The sequence below is a fragment of the Eriocheir sinensis genome, chromosome 19 (genome assembly GCF_024679095.1).
Source record: "Eriocheir sinensis breed Jianghai 21 chromosome 19, ASM2467909v1, whole genome shotgun sequence".
NCBI lineage: Eukaryota > Metazoa > Arthropoda > Malacostraca > Decapoda > Varunidae > Eriocheir > Eriocheir sinensis.
Window position 1 is genome coordinate 19,928,910 of NC_066527.1, and position 17,936 is coordinate 19,946,845.

At 42.5% G+C, this 17,936-nt stretch overlaps 2 protein-coding genes and 1 long non-coding RNA gene across 3 annotated transcripts in view; 2 read left to right on the top strand and 1 right to left on the bottom strand.

The window, feature by feature from the left end:
* The window catches only part of LOC127000880 (tryptase-like), a 19,090-nt gene extending 14,482 nt beyond the window's left edge, over positions 1-4,608 (top strand). The window contains exons 4-6 of the mRNA XM_050864988.1: positions 848-996; positions 2,422-2,714; positions 3,418-4,608. Coding sequence (XP_050720945.1) covers positions 848-996; positions 2,422-2,714; positions 3,418-3,585 — 610 coding nt within the window. The 3' untranslated portion in view covers positions 3,586-4,608. The remainder of the gene's footprint in view (positions 1-847; positions 997-2,421; positions 2,715-3,417) is intronic.
* Positions 4,609-8,554: 3,946 nt separating this feature from the next.
* LOC127000885 (uncharacterized) overlaps positions 8,555-17,936 on the top strand; it is a 61,653-nt gene continuing 52,271 nt past the window's right edge. Inside the window, exon 1 of the long non-coding RNA XR_007754607.1 lies at positions 8,555-8,642. This is a non-coding gene — a long non-coding RNA (uncharacterized LOC127000885). The remainder of the gene's footprint in view (positions 8,643-17,936) is intronic.
* On the bottom strand, positions 13,752-16,427 carry LOC127000883 (uncharacterized). The gene is made up of 2 exons (XM_050864993.1): positions 16,299-16,427; positions 13,752-15,476 (listed from the first exon to the last, which is right to left on the bottom strand). Exon 2 carries the CDS (start codon positions 15,384-15,386, stop codon positions 13,794-13,796), a length of 1,593 nt encoding a protein of 530 aa, XP_050720950.1. The 5' UTR covers positions 15,387-15,476; positions 16,299-16,427; the 3' UTR covers positions 13,752-13,793.

Sequence of the window (17,936 nt, forward strand, 5' to 3'; positions counted from 1 at the left end):
CACATATTTGACAAGGCTTTCGGAGGAGCTTAAGGCATTTCCAGGGGTAGTTTTATGACCCTGGTGGTAGTGTGACCCTTCTTCTGTACAACGAACCCAAGAAACACACATCTGACAAGGCTTTCGTAGGAGTTTAAGGCATATCCAGGGGTAGTTTTATGACCCTGGTGGTAGTGTGACCCTTCTTCTGTACAACGAACCCAAGAAACACACATCTGACAAGGCTTGCGTAGGAGCTTAGGGCATATCCAGGGGTAGTTTTATGACCCTGGTGGTAGTGTGACCCTTCTTCTGTACAACGAACCCAAGAAACACACATTTGACAAGGCTTTCGTAGGAGTTTAAGGCATTTCCAGGGGTAGTTTTATGACCCTGGTGGTAGTGTGACCCTTCTTCTGTACAACGAACCCAAGAAACACACATTTGACAAGGCTTTCGTAGGAGTTTAAGGCATTTCCAGGGGTAGTTTTATGACCCTGGTGGTAGTGTGACCCTTCTTCTGTACAACGAACCCAAGAAACACACATTTGACAAGGCTTTCGTAGGAGTTTAAGGCATATCCAGGGGTAGTTTTATGACCCTGGTGGTAGTGTGACCCTTCTTCTGTACAACGAACCCAAGAAACACACATTTGACAAGGCTTTCGTAGGAGTTTAAGGCATATCCAGGGGTAGTTTTAAGACCCTGGCGGTAATTAAACTCATCTTCTGTACCATGAACCTAAAATCCCCCTCAAGAGAACCTAACTAATCTCCTTTTTGGCCTTTGTAAACAGTTAATGTGAGAGGCGAGTATGTCTAACAATACCGAGCAGTGAGTATTAAAAGGACCATCACTTCGTTTGCAGCAAGGCGTTCAGCTTCACACGGACGGCGGCGGTGTGGCAGGTCTTGCTGGGCCAACACGACCGCGGGGCAACCGAGGCGCGGGGCGTGGTGACAGGCGTCCACTCCCTCGTCACGCACGCCAGCTTCAAGGACTACCAGCACGACATTGGTAAGGGGATTGGAAGGGATGGAAAGGGATTGGAAAGGGATTTAAAGGGATTGGGAAGAGTTAGAAGAGAAGTGAAATGCCCCAGGTAGGGATTGAAGTGGTTAAGGGGAGGCGTGAATGGTTTGGAAGGGGCTGGGAAGACTTGGAAAGGATTGGAAGGGATGGAAGGGGATTGGAATGGGATTTAAAGGGATTGGGAAGAGTTATAGAAGGGAATTGCAATGGGCCAGGTAGGGATTGAAGTGGTTAAGGGGAGGCGAGAATGGATTGGAAGGGGTTGGAATGGGTTTCGAGGGTATTGGAAGGGGCTGGGAAGACTTGGAAAGGATTGGGAGGATAATGGGAATTCAGGTAATTTAGAAGGGGATCGAAAAGGATTGTGGGGGGTTTGAAAACTACTGAAAGGGGTTGAAGTTGATTGGAAAGGAATTGGAAGGGGTTGAGGCGGCATGGAAGTGATTCAGGTGGGTTTGAACAAGATGGAAAGGGATTTGAAGGATTAGAAGGGATTGGGAAGGGTCAGAATGGGTTTGGAAGGGTTGGAAGGAGTTTGGAAAGGTTGAGAGGGGACAGGAAAGGATTGAAGTAGAATAAAAATGGATTGGAAGGGGTTGACACGAGTTACAAGGGAATTAAAGAACATTGGAGGGGAGTAAGACGGCTTAGAGGGAGTTAATAAGGAAATGAAAGGGATTTGAGGTACTGAATTGTAAGGGATAAAGGCGGATTGAAAGGAGAATGGAATCTTGTGTTACGGTATGATAAGGGATTGAGACATGTTAAAAAGGGGATTACAGACCACAGAAAGGAACTGAAACCAAACTCAAACATTCCAGCGCTCTTACGACTCTGGAAGGGGTTGACACGAGTTACAAGGTATAGTATTATGACCCTGGTGGTAGTATGACCCTTCTTCTGGACAATGAACCCAAGAAACACACATCTGACAAGGCTTTCGTAGGAGTTGTGGGCATTTCCAAGCGTAGTATTATGACCCTGGTGATAGTATGACCCTTCTTCTGTACCATGAACTCGAGAAACACACTTCTGACAAGGCTTTCGTAGGAGTTGTGGGCATTTCCAAGCGTAGTATTATGACCCTGGTGATAGTATGACCCTTCTTCTGTACCATGAACTCAAGAAACACACTTCTGACAAGGCTTTCGTATTAGTTTTGGGCATTTCCAGGGGTAGTTTTATGACCCTGGTGATAGTCTGACTCTTCTTCTGGACAATGAACCTAAAAAAAAAAACATTTGACAAGCTTTCGTAGGAGTTTTAAGAATAAGAACATTGGAGGGAAGTAAGACGGCTTAGAAAAGGGTTAATAATAAAATGAAAGGGATTTATGATACTGAATTGACATGTTAAAAAGGGGATTAAAGACCACAGAAGGGAAACCAAAACCAAACTCAAACATTCCAGCGCTCTTACAACTCCGCGAAGACGTCACCTACACAGACTACATCCAGCCGATCTGCCTACCGGACACCGCGCCGCTGGACACCGAGAGCTTCCTGGGCATCAAGTGCGTGGCGACGGGCTGGGGCATGCGGGCACACGGCGGGCACCTGGAGACGAAGCTGAAGGAGGTGGTGGTGCCGGTGGTGAACAACAGCCACTGCGTCAAAATGTACGGGATGATGCATAACATACCTGTCCACACCTACCACCTGTGTGCCGGCCAGGTGGAGGGGCACGGCCTGGGCACGTGTGTGGTGAGTACTGGAAGGGATTGAAGGGGGATTGGAAGGGGTTGAAGGGTGTTTGAAGGGATTGGAAGGAGTTGAAAGGGATTGGAATGGGTTGAAGGGGATTGGAAGAGATTGAAGGGTGTTTGAAGGGGTTGAAGAGAACTGAATGGGCTTAGGGGGATTGGAAGGGGTTGAAGGGGATTGGAATGGGTTGAAGGGGATTGGAAAGGGTTTAGGGGGATTGAGAGGGGTTGAAGGGATTGGGAACGGTTTAGGGGGATTGGAAGGGGTTGAAGGGGATTGGAAGGGATTGAAGGGTGTTTGAAGGGATTGAAGGGGGTTGGAAGGGGTTGAAGGGATTGGAAAGGGTTTAGGGGGATTGGAAGGAGTTGAATGGGATTGGAAGGGGTTGAGGGGGATTGTAAGGGGTTGAGAAGCATTGGAATGGATTGAAGGGAACTGGAAGGGATTGAGGCAGGTTTGAAGGGGATTGGAATAGGGTGAAGGGGATTGAAAGGCATTTAGGCAGGTTGAAGAGGGATTGGAAGGGGTTGAGGAAAGTTGAAGTGGGATTGAAAGGGATTGAGACGAGTTAGAGAAGGATCAAAGAGTACTGCAAGGGAGTGAGACGACTGGATGTTTGTGTCTGTGGGGTTGAATCCTCTCTTCAAACCATTCAACACCACCTCACTCATCCTCACCTCCTCCTCCTCTTCCTCCTCCTCAGGGTGACTCGGGCGGACCTCTGCAGTGCAACATGAAGGACGGTCGTTGGTACCTGGCCGGCGTCACGTCCTTTGGGTCAGGATGCGCTAAACCCGGGTTCCCAGATGTGTACACGCGCATAACGCATTATCTCCCGTGGCTGAAGAGACAGATGCGAGTGAACAGGTGATGGTAGTTGTGGTAGTAGTGGTAGTTGTTATGCGGGGCTAGTTTTGGGGTGGGTAGTGGTGGTTGTTGTGTTGTTAGTGGTGGTGTAGAGATGGAAGTTGTTGTTTTTAGAAGTTGTGGATTTTAGAAGGCGTTGAAGATGGTGTTGATGGAGATGAAGAAGAAGATTTGGTGGTGGTGGAGGAGGATGTAAGAAGAGAGAAGAGAGAAGAGATGAAGAAGAAGAAGAAGAAGAAGAAGAAGAAGAAGAAGAAGAAGAAGAAGAAGAAGAAGAAGAAGTAGTAGAAGAACAAGAACAAGAACAAAAAGAAAAAGAAAAAGAAGAAGAAGAAGAAGAAGAAGATATTAAAAGAAGAAAACTACAAAACACAAACAGAAGACTAGTCGCAGTAGTAGTAGTAGTAGTAGTAGTAGTAGAAAATAAGAAAGAAGATGAAAGAAAGAAAATATGACATAAGAATATTTGTGATAATGAAAATGATGACGATGATGATGATGATGATGATGATGATGACCTGTGGTGTGTGATAGTGACCTGATCTGGTGTTTAGAACTTAGTGTTTGTGACGATAATAATGATGATGATGATGATGATGATAAGGATGATAATGATAGTGATAAAAACAATGACAGTGATGATAAATGATGATGAAGATGACGGTGACAGTGAGTTATGTTTTTCCGTGTTTTTTTTTTTTTTTTTTGGTGTGTAATTCCTGAACTAACTTATCATTATCATCCTCATCCTCCTCATCCTCCTCATCATCATCATTGTTTTTGTTGCTTATTACGTTATAGGCCCCAGTCCGTTATGGCGCGCAGGCAAGTGTTTACAGTGGCGCCGTCTTGCTAAGCTCATGCACCCCCCCCACCCACCCACCCACCCCCGGAGCTCGAGAATCTAGAGTCCGGGTTGATAAGTGGTCTTCAGGACAGCATGCGGGTGATAACGATGAACTGTTGTTGTTGTTGTTGTTGTTGTTGTTGTTGTTGTAACGCGATACCTCTTTCTTTATTTTTGTAAGTCCTGTTTTATATGAGAAACATTATTTTTTTATATAATTTAATATCATTTACTGTATGTTTAATTATCCTCTCATATATAAGGGAAGAAGAAGGAGGAGAAGGAAGAAGAAGAGGAGGAATTAGAAGATGAACGAAGTAGTTGTAGTAGTAGTAGTAGTAGTAGTAATAGTAGTAGTAGTTGCAGTAGCAGGAGGAGGAGGAGGAGAAGGAGGAGGAGGAAGAGAAGGAGAGTGAAAAAAATAGAAGAGGAAAAAAAATAGAAGAGGAAAAGTTGGAGAAAGAAAGGAGGAAGAGAAGGAGGAGGAGGAGGAGGAGGAAGAGGAGGATGATAAAGAGCGTAAATAAGAAGAAAAAGAAGATTTGACGCAAGTTTTGACATTTCACTTTTGTGCGTCACCCTGAGAGAGAGAGAGAGAGAGAGAGAGAGAGAGAGAGAGAGAGAGAGAGAGAGAGAGAGAGAGAATGAATGATGAGGAGGAAGAGGAGGCAGGGACAGGAAATGAGGAATGGAAGAAAACGGAGATGACTCAAAATTAGTATAGAAAGTGAGTGAGTGAGTAAGAGAGAAGGGAAACAGAAAAATAAAAGCGTTAAGGAAAATAGAGATAAAATTAGAGAGAGAGAGAGAGAGAGAGAGAGAGAGAGAGAGAGAGTGTGAGACGGATTTGAGGGAGAGGAGGAAGGAAAAAAAGTGCGGAAAGAAGGATGAGACATTATTAAAATCTTAACCTTTGCGAGTTTTAGGAAAGAAATGGAAGATGGAGAGCAGGAAAAGGAGTCCGGATCCGTCACGCAGGTTGAGGGAAAATTACGGTGACTCAGTTGTAGTAGTAGTAGTAGTAGTAGTAGTAGTAGTAGTAGTAGTAGTAGTAGTAGTAGTAGTAGTAGTAGTAGTAGTAGGAGGAGGAGGAGGGGGATGAGGAGAAGGAGAAGGAGGAGGAAGAGGAGGAATAGAAGGAGGAGGAAAAAGAGGAAAGTGAAAAAAAGGGAAAAGTTGGAGAAAAAAAGATAGTGGTTGTAGTAGTAGTAGTAGTAGTCAGTAGTAGTAGTAGTAGTAGTAGTAGTAGTAGTAGTAGTAGTAGTAGTAGTAGTAGTTATACATAACGAGTCTACAAGAGGCCGGTAGGTCTATACAAGGCAGCTCCTGTGAACCTAACCCCACCTAACGTCACTGTCCATGAATTTATCTAATCAATTTTTAATGTGACTATCGTATTAACACTCACAACATGACTGCCAAGCCTGTTCCATTTATCAACCATTCTTAAAATCCCTCTTATTGAAGCTCTTCATCCATTTATAAACCTCTATCAAGTCTCCTCGCACCTTTCGTCTTTGTAGAGAATGCAAGTTTATTTGTTTAACTTTAAGTCCTTTCTCGTATGGCAAGTTCTTTTTAACGTGTGAATCATCTTCGGCATCCTCCTCTGTATCCCGACTCTGACAACCTGATATCCTGCCGTTATGGTAGTGGTAGTAGTAGTAGTAGTAGTAGTAGTAGTAGTAGTAGTAGTAGTAGTAGTAGTAGTAGTAGTAGTAGTAGTAGTAGTAGTAGTAGTAGTAGTAGTAGTAGTAGTAGTAGTAATAGTAATAGTAGTAGTAGTAGTAGTAGTAGTAGTAGTAGTAGTAGTAGTAGTAGTAGTAATAGTAATAGTAGTAGTAGTAGTAGTAGTAGTAGTAGTAGTAGTAGTAGAGGAAATGGTGCATATATGGGCTAGGGTGTAAATATGGGCAAACGAGGTGCTAGCTATGTGACGCCTGTATCTTGATGGGAAACATAATTATGAGTCATTACTCTCGAGGCCTACGAACCTTTGTTTTCAGCCGGGCGGCGATGCAGACCACTGGACGGAGGCGTGAGGCTCATGACCATTTTTATCACAGCGTTAAAGTTTTTTTTTTCAAAGGTATTTTCTTTTTTTTCATGCACAAGATACTTTATTAGTTTATTTTCTAAGGTCAAATGCTAAGTTTAAGAACTGAACTTTAAAGTCAGCATATATTTTAGTCGCAAGTATTAAACATCTGTTGATACTACTTATACTTATACTTATACTTGAAATATGTCTTGATGCTGGTGATATGGGCTACCCTACCAGGTGATAATACGGGCTACCCTACCAGGTGATAATACGGGCTACCCTACCAGGTGATAATACGGGCTACCCTACCAGGTGATAATACGGGCTACCCTACCAGGTGATAATACGGGCTACCCTACCAGGTGATAATACGGGCTACCCTACCAGGTGATAATACGGGCTACCCTACCAGGTGTTAATATGGTCTACCCTACCAGGTGATAATACGGGCTACCCTACCAGGTGATAATACGGGCTACCCTACCAGGTGATAATACGGGCTACCCTACCAGGTGATAATACGGGCTACCCTACCAGGTGATAATACGGGCTACCCTACCAGGTGATAATACGGGCTACCCTACCAGGTGATAATACGGGCTACCCTACCAGGTGATAATACGGGCTACCCTACCAGGTGATAATACGGGCTACCCTACCAGGTGATAATACGGGCTACCCTACCAGGTGATAATATGGGCTACCCTGCAGGTGATAATATGGGCTACCCTACCAGGTGATAATACGGGCTACCCTACCAGGTGCTAATATGGTCTACCCTACCAGGTGATAATACGGGCTACCCTACCAGGTGATAATATGGGCTACCCTACCAGGTGATAATACGGGCTACCCTACCAGGTGATAATATGGGCTACCCTACCAGGTGATAATATGGGCTACCCTACCAGGTGATAATATGGGCTACCCTACCAGGTGATAATATGGGCTACCCTACCAGGTGTTAATATGGGCTACCCTACCAGGTGATAATACGGGCTACCCTACCAGGTGTTAATATGGGCTACCCTACCAGGTGTTAATATGGGCTACCCTACCAGGTGATAATATGGGCTACCCTACCAGGTGTTAATATGGGCTACCCTACCAGGTGTTAATATGGGCTCCAGCCATCAGAAAGAAGACGAGTAGCAGGGGTCGGAAGAGAGCTGGGGCGTGTCCCATAACAGGAAAACCTTACAAGAAATCCCTAAATGAATCTATAGAAGTCAAATGTGGAGAAACCGAAGATGAGTTTATATTTCTTATTGAAGGAAGAGCAGACCAAAGAAAAGACTCTAATACAGAGAAACAACCAAATTGGAAGAAAAGTATATACTGAAGATTCAGGCAGTGGACCTGGTGCAGTTATTTTACAGGACGTTGACAGTGAGACAGAAATGCCTGTTGGTACACAAAAGCCAGGAGATGAAGATGCTGCCTGGCTCTTCTGTGACAGGAAGTTTTCTGATGATAAAAGAGGCGAACTGTGCGTTACGGTGCGTTCACTGCGGCCACACAGAGAATGTGCAGGAGCTGAGATGGATGCATGTGTGTGTCCCTGCTGTAAATCATTACAAGTTAAAAGCTTTTTTATCCAAACACTTTTTCATATATATATATATATATATATATATATATATATATATATATATATATATATATCTCTATTTATATATAAATATATATACAATACTGAAAAGGAGTAAGTTATCTTTCATCTGTGATCACTTACGGCTGTGTATGAAAAATAAATTAATGAAGGTATCTGGCATTCAGTTTTTCCACCTTTAACCCGTTTATAACACCATTAAAAATATTTGATATGAGTAGCCCATATTTGCACCACCATTTAACAAACAGTGATTTTGAGTAATTGAATAAGAATTTTTTTTTTACAGAAAAGTGTAATGATATTTAAGTACGCTGCGTGCCTAGCGTATAGTAAACATGGCATAGCTTGTATTGCGGATATTAGTGTCTTTAACCGCCGTTAAAACTCAAAGATATTTGGAGAAAAAATGGTACCTCATAGTTGCACCATTTCCTCTAGGAGTAGTAGTAGTAGGAGGAGGAACACAAAGAAACACAAAGGAAGAACAAACAACAGCAGACCTGCTGGTCCTTACGAGGCTGTTTGTGACAAGCTACACTAACTATCTAAACAAAGGTGGAAGATGAAGGACAGCAAAGGCGAAGGTTCCCCCCCCCCCCATCCCTCCAGCCAAAGCTGGCAGGAAAGGAAAAAGAACCATGCAGCATGGAAAAACTGCATGGAAATTATGTAGGAAAGAGGAAAGAACTACCATTACTGCTACCACTAACCGGGCGATAAAAGCGGACAAGGGCACCAGTATTCGAAAGAACTTAACGTTATTACGACAATGAGTAATATCTTAGTTGCTGGTTGGATTCAAAATACTTGTCTAATCTATTCTTGAAGGCCGTAATTGTTGTACTATCAACGACATCACAGGGTAGAGAGTTCCAAACATTAACAACTCGATTGAAGAAGAAGTGTTTAGCTTCGTGCGGCGAGAATCTTTTACCACTTATCTTCAAATTGTGATTTCTTCTTGTTCTGTTTGATCAATCAATTGTAAAGTAATCTTCCGCATTAATATCACTGAATCCTTTAAACATTTTAAACACTTCTATTAGATCGCCTCGCATTCTTCGTTTTGATAGGCTGAATAAATTTACTTCTTTAAGCCTTTGTTCATATGATAAATTTCTCAACCTAGGAATCATCTTTGTTACGCTTCGTTGAACCCGTTCCAACTTTTCTATGTCTTTTCTGTAATAGAGAGACCAAAACTGTGCACAATACTCTAGATGTGGTCGAACCAACGAATTATACAGTTTTAATATTACTTTTTCCGATTTATTATTAAAGACTCGTCCGATGAAGCTAACCAATTTGTTTGCAGTTTTAACTACCTCTGAACAATGCTGACCGGGCTTTAAATCGCTTGATATAGTGATTCCAAGATCCTTTTCTTTACTTACTGCAGAAAGTTGTTGGCCATTTATTACGTACCGAACGCGATTGTTATTTTTTCCGATGTGCAACACTTTACATTTGTCAACGTTAAGTTTCATTTGCCATTGATTGGCCCAACGTGCAAGTCGATCTAGATCCGATTGTACAGTAAAGCTTCTTCGTCGAATGTCGCAGTTACTTTACTAGCATTTTTTGTGTCGTCAGCAAATTTTGATACTTTGCAAGTGAGCCCATCATCGACATCATTAACATAAATTAAGAAGAGCATGGGGCCAAGCACTGATCCTTGAGGTACGCCGCTTCTGACGTCGAGCCAGTTAGATGTAACACCGTTTAGAACTACTCTCTGTTTCCGCTCAGAGAGCCAGTCCACAAGCCAATTGTGAATGTTACCCGAGATACCGTGCGCCAATAGTTTGCTGAGCAATCGTTGGTGGGGGCCCTTATCAAATGCCTTTTGAAAATCCAGATATATGATATCTACTGATCAGCTTTCATCGAACACCTCAAAAATATAATGAAAAAAATCAAGTAAGTTAGTTAAACACGAACGTTTACTACGGAAGCCATGTTGTGAAATTGGAGGAGGAGGAGGAGGAGGAGAAGAAGGAGGAGGAGGAGGAGGAGGAGAAGGGGGAGGAGGAGGAGTTAAAAAAAAAGAGAAGCGAGGAAAAAGGAAAAGTTGGAGAAGAAAAAAAATGAGGAAAATCAGCAACAAAATTCTAGAGAGGTAAAAATAGGCGCACACGCCATGGAGAGCGTGGCGGCGGTGACTCACTCGGTCACGTCGGTCCTCTGAGGATAGTTAGCGGGGATTTATTTTTTCACTTATTTTTGTTATTTTTATTTTTTATTATGCAACAGTCACTTCCGTCACCAACTAAAATGTGTGTGTGTGTGTGTGTGTGTGTGTGTGTGTGTGTGTGTGTGTGTGTGTGTGTGTTTTTATTTCTTTTTTTTTTTTCGTAATCGTAAATTTCATCACGAGCTAAAATGTGTATGTGTGTGTGTGTGTGTGTGTGTGTGTGTGTGTGTGTGTGTGTGTGTGTGTGTGTGTGTGTGTGTGTGTGTGTGTGTGTGTGTGTGTGTGTTTGTATATGTTTTTTTTTCTTTATTCTTCATTGATTTTTTTTATTTTCAACAATATATTCCATCCCCAGCTACAAAGTACGTATGCTTATGTGTAGGTATATATATATATATATATATATATATATATATATATATATATATATATATATATATATATATATATATATATATATATATATATATATATATATATATATATTTTTTTTTTTCAACAGTAACTTCCAACACCAATTATCAAACGTTTATAATTATGTGTATATACGTATTCGTGTATGAAACGTGTAGAAGGAAGAAGAGGAATTAGAAAAAAAACAGTAGCATTTGTAGTAGTAGTAGTAGTATATAGTAGTAGTAGTAGTAGTAGTAGTAGCAGTAGTAGTAGTACATAAGAACATAAGAACGTAGGAGTCTGCAAGATGCCGGTAGGCCTGTACGAGGCAGCTCCTTTGAACCTAAGCTCCCGTGTATAATAATAATAATAATATTAATAATAATAATAATAATGATAATAATAATAATAATAATAATAATAATAATAATAATAATAATAATAATAATAATAATAATAATAATAATAATAATAATAATAATAATAATAATAATAATAATAATTAATAATAATAATAATAATAATAATAATAATAATAATGATAATAATAATAATAATAATAATAATAATAATGATAATAATAATAATAATAATAATAATAATAATAATAATAATAATAATAATAATAATAATAATAATAATAATAATAATAATAATAATAATAATAATAATAATAATAATAATAATAATAATAATAATAGTAATAATAATAATAGGTTTATTCACCAAGCAGCAGCGAGAGATTTCGTTTCTGGAAAGGTCTTGGCTCACAATGAATGAATCAATTTCAATTACCGTTTGCGTCCTGAGATTTTGTTGACACAGTTAAAAACAAAGAGAAATAAGTTTTCTTTAAAAAAAATAATAATATTTAGGAATAAAAAGGTAAAGAGTAAAAAGTTAAAATTTTAAATAAAAATTTTTGAAAGAAAAAACCTTAAAAAAAGGTATATCAATGTAAAAAAAAGGGCTACCAATGTGTGCGCTGATTATGAGAGGGCGCTTTACAAATCTTCATTCAACTTCCGTACTACATAAGGAATTGTGGAGTTTCTGTACCGCCCTGTCCTGTACCTGACGGGTGGCCTCCTGCTGCTGTGTCTGCTCTGGCGACGAGTTGCTGTTCGCTGTGGAAGCAGGTGTGAGTGCGCCGATTTCAACAGCTTCTTCCCAAACCCGAGGGTGAGCTGCTCTCTTCTTTCATTCAGCCTGGGAAGTCCAAACCTTGCCAGCGTGCGGGTGTAGCTGCGATAGTAAGTGTCTAACCCCACCTAATATCGCTGTCCATGAATTTATCTAATCTATTTTTGAATGTGACAATTGTATTAGCACTCACCACGTGACTTCTCAGCCTATTCCACTCATCCACCACTCTGTTAGTAAACCAATTTTTGCCTATGTCCCTGTTGAATCTGAATTTATCCAGTTTAAACCCATTACTTCGTGTCCTACCCGGTTCTCTTACCAACAAAACCTTATGAATGTCTCCCTTGTTAAAGCCCTTCGTCCATTTATAAACCTCGATCATGTCTCCACGCACCCTTCGCCTTTCTAGAGTAGCAGTAGTAGTAGCAGTAGTAGTAGTAGTAATAGTAGTAGTAGTAGTAGTAGTAGTAGTAGTAGTAGTAGTAGTAGTAGTAGAAGTAGCAGTAATAGTGTGTGTCGGGTGAGTAATACATATATATTTTTCTCTATATCAAAGGAGGCAACTCGAGGGATAACAACGGGAAAAAAAAAAACATTGTCGCCGCTCCCTCGAATAGTGTTGTGAAAAATTACTAAGAGATACGATTTGCTAGGGAGAAAACGTGTGTGTGTGTGTGTGTGTGTGTGTGTGTGTGTGTGTGTAGGTGTGTAGAGTTAGGGGGGGGGGGTTGTATATTAGTGTAGGAAACGTTACTATGATTGAGAAAAGGAGAGGAAGAGGAGGAGGAGGAGGAGGGTAACTAACGAGCATGCCCCCCACACGCCCATACCGCTGCCCTGCCCATCCCAAGTCCCTCCAGGCAGGATCAACTGACTTGCTTGAGCCCCGAATTGCGTGGGCGTCCCCTTGGCCTCCTTCACTCAGGGTTGTCTCGTCCGGTCACAGGAAGGGGGGGCGTGTGAGACAAATTTAGACACGGATTCGGATTTGCTTTGGGCGGATGTGTATCAGGAAACTGTATTGTGATTTACGCACACACACACACACACACACACACACACACACACACGTTTCTTCAGACATGGAGAACAAAAAAAAATAGAAAACATACTATTTTAATGCACTTTTATTTCGGTTTTTTTATTTTTTATAATGTATAATGAGAACAAGATGATGTACATTCCTAACAAAAGCATGCATTACTCTTATTTAGACTAAACAAAGGAAAATGTACAATGAGAGCTACATTCAAGAGGAGGTTGGATAAGTTCATGGCTCGTGAGGTTAGGTGGGGTTAGATTTACAGGAGCTGCCTTGCATCGACCAACCGGCCTACTGCAGACAGACTCCTTTTTTGTTTATTACAGCAAAGGAGGCAGCACAAGGGCAAACAATACAAACAACAACAAACAAAGCCCTCAAAACACTGCTCCGAACAGAAGACAAGGAACGGGAGGTCAGAAGAGAGGTCAGATTCGGGTGGAGAGGTGACTTGATACTCTCCTCTTGAATGTACTTAAGTCGTAGGCAGGAGGAAATACAGATGAAGGAAGGATTTTCTTATACATATACAAAGATAGGTACACTCAAGCAGAGGTTAATTAAATTCATTGGCAGTGAGGTTAGATGGGGTTAGGTGAGAGAGAGAGAGAGAGAGAGAGAGAGAGAGAGAGAGAGAGAGAGAGAGAGAGAGAGAGAGAGAGAGAGAGAGAGAGAGAGAGAGAGAGAGAGAGAGAGAGAAAAAAAAAATTACACCATTCAAATCATCATGTCTTATATTTCTTCACAACTCATTAAATCTATGTCTTGGTTGAAGGATACAATGTCTTTAAAACAACCTATATGCAATCACCTTTCTCTTTCTCTGGCATTCTTTTTATATAGTTTTTAACATACATATAATCAACCCTGTTTCCCCCCTCCCTTCCCACCCCCCTATACAAAGAGCACCTTATGCCTCTCTATTCCCTCAGGCGTGATATCGCTTCTTCTCTTCCTCCTCTTCTTTCTCTACTGACGATGAAAAGTATTGGCTAGGAGGAAGGGTATGTCCAAGACTCTCCAGATTCTGTCTCATGCTCTGTATATGCGGTCTAAGCTTTCTTTCCTCATCCTTTAATTCTTCAAGTTCTTTCGTCATCATTTCCTTCTCCTTCCTCGTCCTCTCCCGGCTCTGATGTGAGAGTATTGCACGTCGACGTTTCTTCTCCAATGCCGGATCATCTTGTTCCTCCTTTTCATACATTTTCTTCGATCCCTTTTTCCGCAGGGGAGGAATAGGCATGGGGTTTGAGGGGCTTGGCATATTCTTCTTTACAGTGTTTTTTCTCGTGTCCTCTAATCTTGCAGCGAAAAATTGGGGTTCATTTGCTCCTGGGTCATTGTGCGAGGGGTGTTGAAAGATCTGCTGTTCCGTGGGGAAGCCGTTGAATGTGCCGTTGCTAGGATGAATGTTCTCTCGGGTGCTGGGGATTGAATTAAAGGGAGCTTGGGGTTCATTTTCTCTTGCGTCACTGTAAGAGGGATGTTGAAGTATCTGTTCAAATGTGGGAGGAGGAAGGAGGAAGCTGTTGAGTGGATCGTTGTTAGGATGGAAGATCGGTTGGGTGCTGGGGATTGAATTAAAGGGAGCTTGGGATTCATTTTCTCTTGCGTCACTGTAAGAGGGATGTTGAAGTATCTGTTCTGCTGTGGGAGGGGAACGGGGGAAGCTGTTGAGTGGATCGTTGTTAGGATGGAAGATCGGTTGGGTGCTGGGGATTGAATTAAAGGGAGCTTGGGGTTCATTTTCTCTTGCGTCACTGTAAGAGGGATGTTGAAGTATCTGTTCAAATGTGGAAGGAGAACGGGGAAAGTTGTTGAGTGGATCGTTGTTAGGATGGAAGATCGTTTGGGTGCTGGGGATTGAATTATAGGGAGCTTGGAGTTCATTTACTCTTGCGTCACTGTAAGAGGGATGTTGAAGTATCTGTTCTACTGTGGGAGGGGAACGGGGGAAGTTGATGAGTGGATCGTTGTTAGGATGGAAGATCGTTTGGGTGCTCGGGATTGAATTAAAGGGAGCTTGGGGTTCATTTGCGTCACTGTAAGAGGGATATTGAAGTATCTGTTCAAATGTGGAAGGAGAAAGGGGGAAGTTGATGAGTGGATCGTTGTTAGGAAGGAAGATCGCTTGGGTGCTGGGAACTGTGTAAGCGCAAGCTTGAAGTTCATCTGTTCCTGGGTTAATATCAAGTTGCTGCTGAAGAATCTGCTGTTCCGCGGGGTTGTAGAAGGCATTACAAGCTTGAGATCCACTTACAAATTGTGTTGGAGCGTTGCTTTGGCTATGCTGGGAGCCTTGGCAGTAGCTCTCTTGCACTCCCAGGTCGGCAGAGGCGTGGCCCGGCATGAATTCCAGACTTCCCTGTGAACTGTATGATGACGAAGTGTTCTCGCCATCAGAGAAGGAAAAAGCTGACAAGTTGGAAGTCACCTCGTGGTAATGTAGGGATGAGACGTTGGCGTCTTGAGCAAATGGAGGCAGGTTATCCATCCCAGTTGAAGTCTCTCCCGAGTACATAAAAATAGTAGTAGTAGGTGTTGTTGTTGTTGCTGCTGTTGTTGTTTTATGAGTAGTTTCTCCAGCAGTCTCCCGAAACACGGTGTGGATCTGTAAATAAGAAAAAAATAACATTGAGACTCAAAATTAGAATATACCTTATCTGCCAATCTTCTGTCCTCTGCGTCCACTTCGTCCAGACCCACTTGCTTCATATCTCTTTCAATTCCGTCCATCCATCTACATCTCTGTCTTCCACTCGATCTTCTCTCCACCTGTGTCCTCCATGCCACTATCACATGATCATCTCCTTAATACATGACCGCAAAATTTCAGTCTGTGTTCTCTTGCCTTCTCTTCTATTGACACTTGACACGACACTTACCTGCGTTGCGTCACTTCTCTCTCTCATGCACACTTCTATCAGTACCTTTCTCATTCCTGTCCTCTCCAGCTGTTTCTCTTTCTCCCGTCTCAACGCCCATGCCTCTGCACCATTCAATAAAACTGGCTTGTATCCGCGTCGATAAGCCTCCCATCACCGTATATTGCTTCCACTGTTGCTCTTGACTCTGTACCTATCCTTCACCGCGTCGAGAAGCCTCCCACGAACCCCTCCTCGCCTTGCACCAACGCACCGCCTCCCTTCTCTAGTTCGAAAAAGCCGTAATACACCATCTGATTTCCCTCCAAATAAGTCTAATTAAGCAGTAAATAGATAAATGCTAGTGCGCCTCCTTGGTCTAGTGGTCAGCGGGCAAACAATAATAAAAAAAAGCCCGCTAATCGCTGCTCCTAAAAAAATGAATCAGAAGAGGTGGCCAAAAGCAAGGTCAGATTCGGAAGGAGAGGTGTCCTGATACCCTCCTCTTGAATCCCACCTTCGCCTATCAGAACACAAAAGAAAAACGAAATCACTGATGCTATACTTACGGAGTACTGACGGTGTTTGAAGTCGATCAGTAGGTCCGTCGCCCTTTGAAAAACTCCGCGAGTGCGTGCGAGAGAAGGCCGTGCGTGCGTGTGTCTGTGTTTAAGCTGGCCAGTACGCTCACTGTCCCAAGTTCGTTCGTCTTAGCGCAATATATACACACCCCGGCCCCCAACGTTGCCAGATTGTCGTACTCAGCTTCTTACGTTTCCTGATTTCCGACTTCAAAACTGTCTCCTCCAGCCCGGTAACTAACTTCATATATATCTATTGTTGTTATCTATTGTAAAAATTATTGGTGTTTCTTGGCAATAGTTATGAGTCAGAAACAGGTAAATACGATGCTCTGAGTACGGTAATCTTTTCTTTTTTTTTTGGGGGGGGGGGCGGCGGGGGAGCAGAAACGAATGGCTGAAGAATAGTCTTGTATGGGGTTTGAAATGTTCCTTATTCTCCGCTCACGTATTATGCCTACGCCTACCGCTCGTTCGTATTTCTTTGTCCGTCTGTCTGTCTGTCTGTCTTTGTCTGCCCCTCTGTCTGTATAAATATGTGTTTTGTGATTATGTAATGCGTCCATATATTTGCCTCTCTCTCTCTCTCTCTCTCTCTCTCTCTCTCTCTCTCTCTCTCTCTCTCTCTCTCTCTCTCTCTCTCTCTCTATCTCTCTCTCTCTCTCTCTCTCTCTCTCTCTCTCTCTCTCTCTCTCTCTCTCTCTCTCTCTCTCTCTCTCTCTCTCTTAATATTAACTAGAGTAGAAAAGCAACGTTTTGGAGCCATCTGATTAGTGTAGATTCACTTAGGTTTAAGGGCAGACCACCTAGTCTGGACCATGGGGTCTGTGTGGTCTGATTTTCTATGTAATTATATGTAATTATCTCTCTCTCTCTCTCTCTCTCTCTCTCTCTCTCTCTCTCTCTCTCTCTCTCTCTCTCTCTCTCTCTCTCTCTCTCTCTCTCTCTCTCTCTCTCTCTCTCTCTCTCTCTCTCTCTCTCTCTCTGTTTGTAGAATGGTTTGCGTGGGTGATTGAAAACGCGAACAGTTACCGGCAGGACGCTGAACACCATCATTTTTTGTAGGTCAACATATTTACCTCTGACGCACGCGCTATCCTCTCGCGGTCCCCCTCGTCCCCCCTCGTCCTCCCTCGCCCCTCGCGGGGTTTTTACTTGGGATTTTCCTCTCCCCGCCTTCGCCTCAAATTTCATGGGCCTTCTTCCTGACCTCCTACACTGGGCATAGATCGGGATTTTCAGACCATTCCCGCCTCTCACGTTAGCTATTTTCAGAGGCCATAAAGGATATCATTCAGTTTCTAAATAGTGTATTTTTTTAGGTTCATGGTACAGAAGAAGGGTCAAACTACCACCAGGGTCATTGAACTACCCCTGGAAATGCCCAGAACTCTTACGAAAGCCTTGTCAATTATGTGTGTGTTTGGGTTCAGGGTACAGAAGATCGAAGGGTCAAACTACCACCAGGGTCATTAAACTACCCCTGGAAATGCTCAAAAGTCCTACGAAGGTCTTGTCAAATATGTGTGTGTTTGGGTTCAGGGTACATGCAGAAGAAGGGTCAAACTACCACCAGAGTCATTAACCTACCCCTGGAAATTCCCAGAACTCCTACGAAAGCCTTGT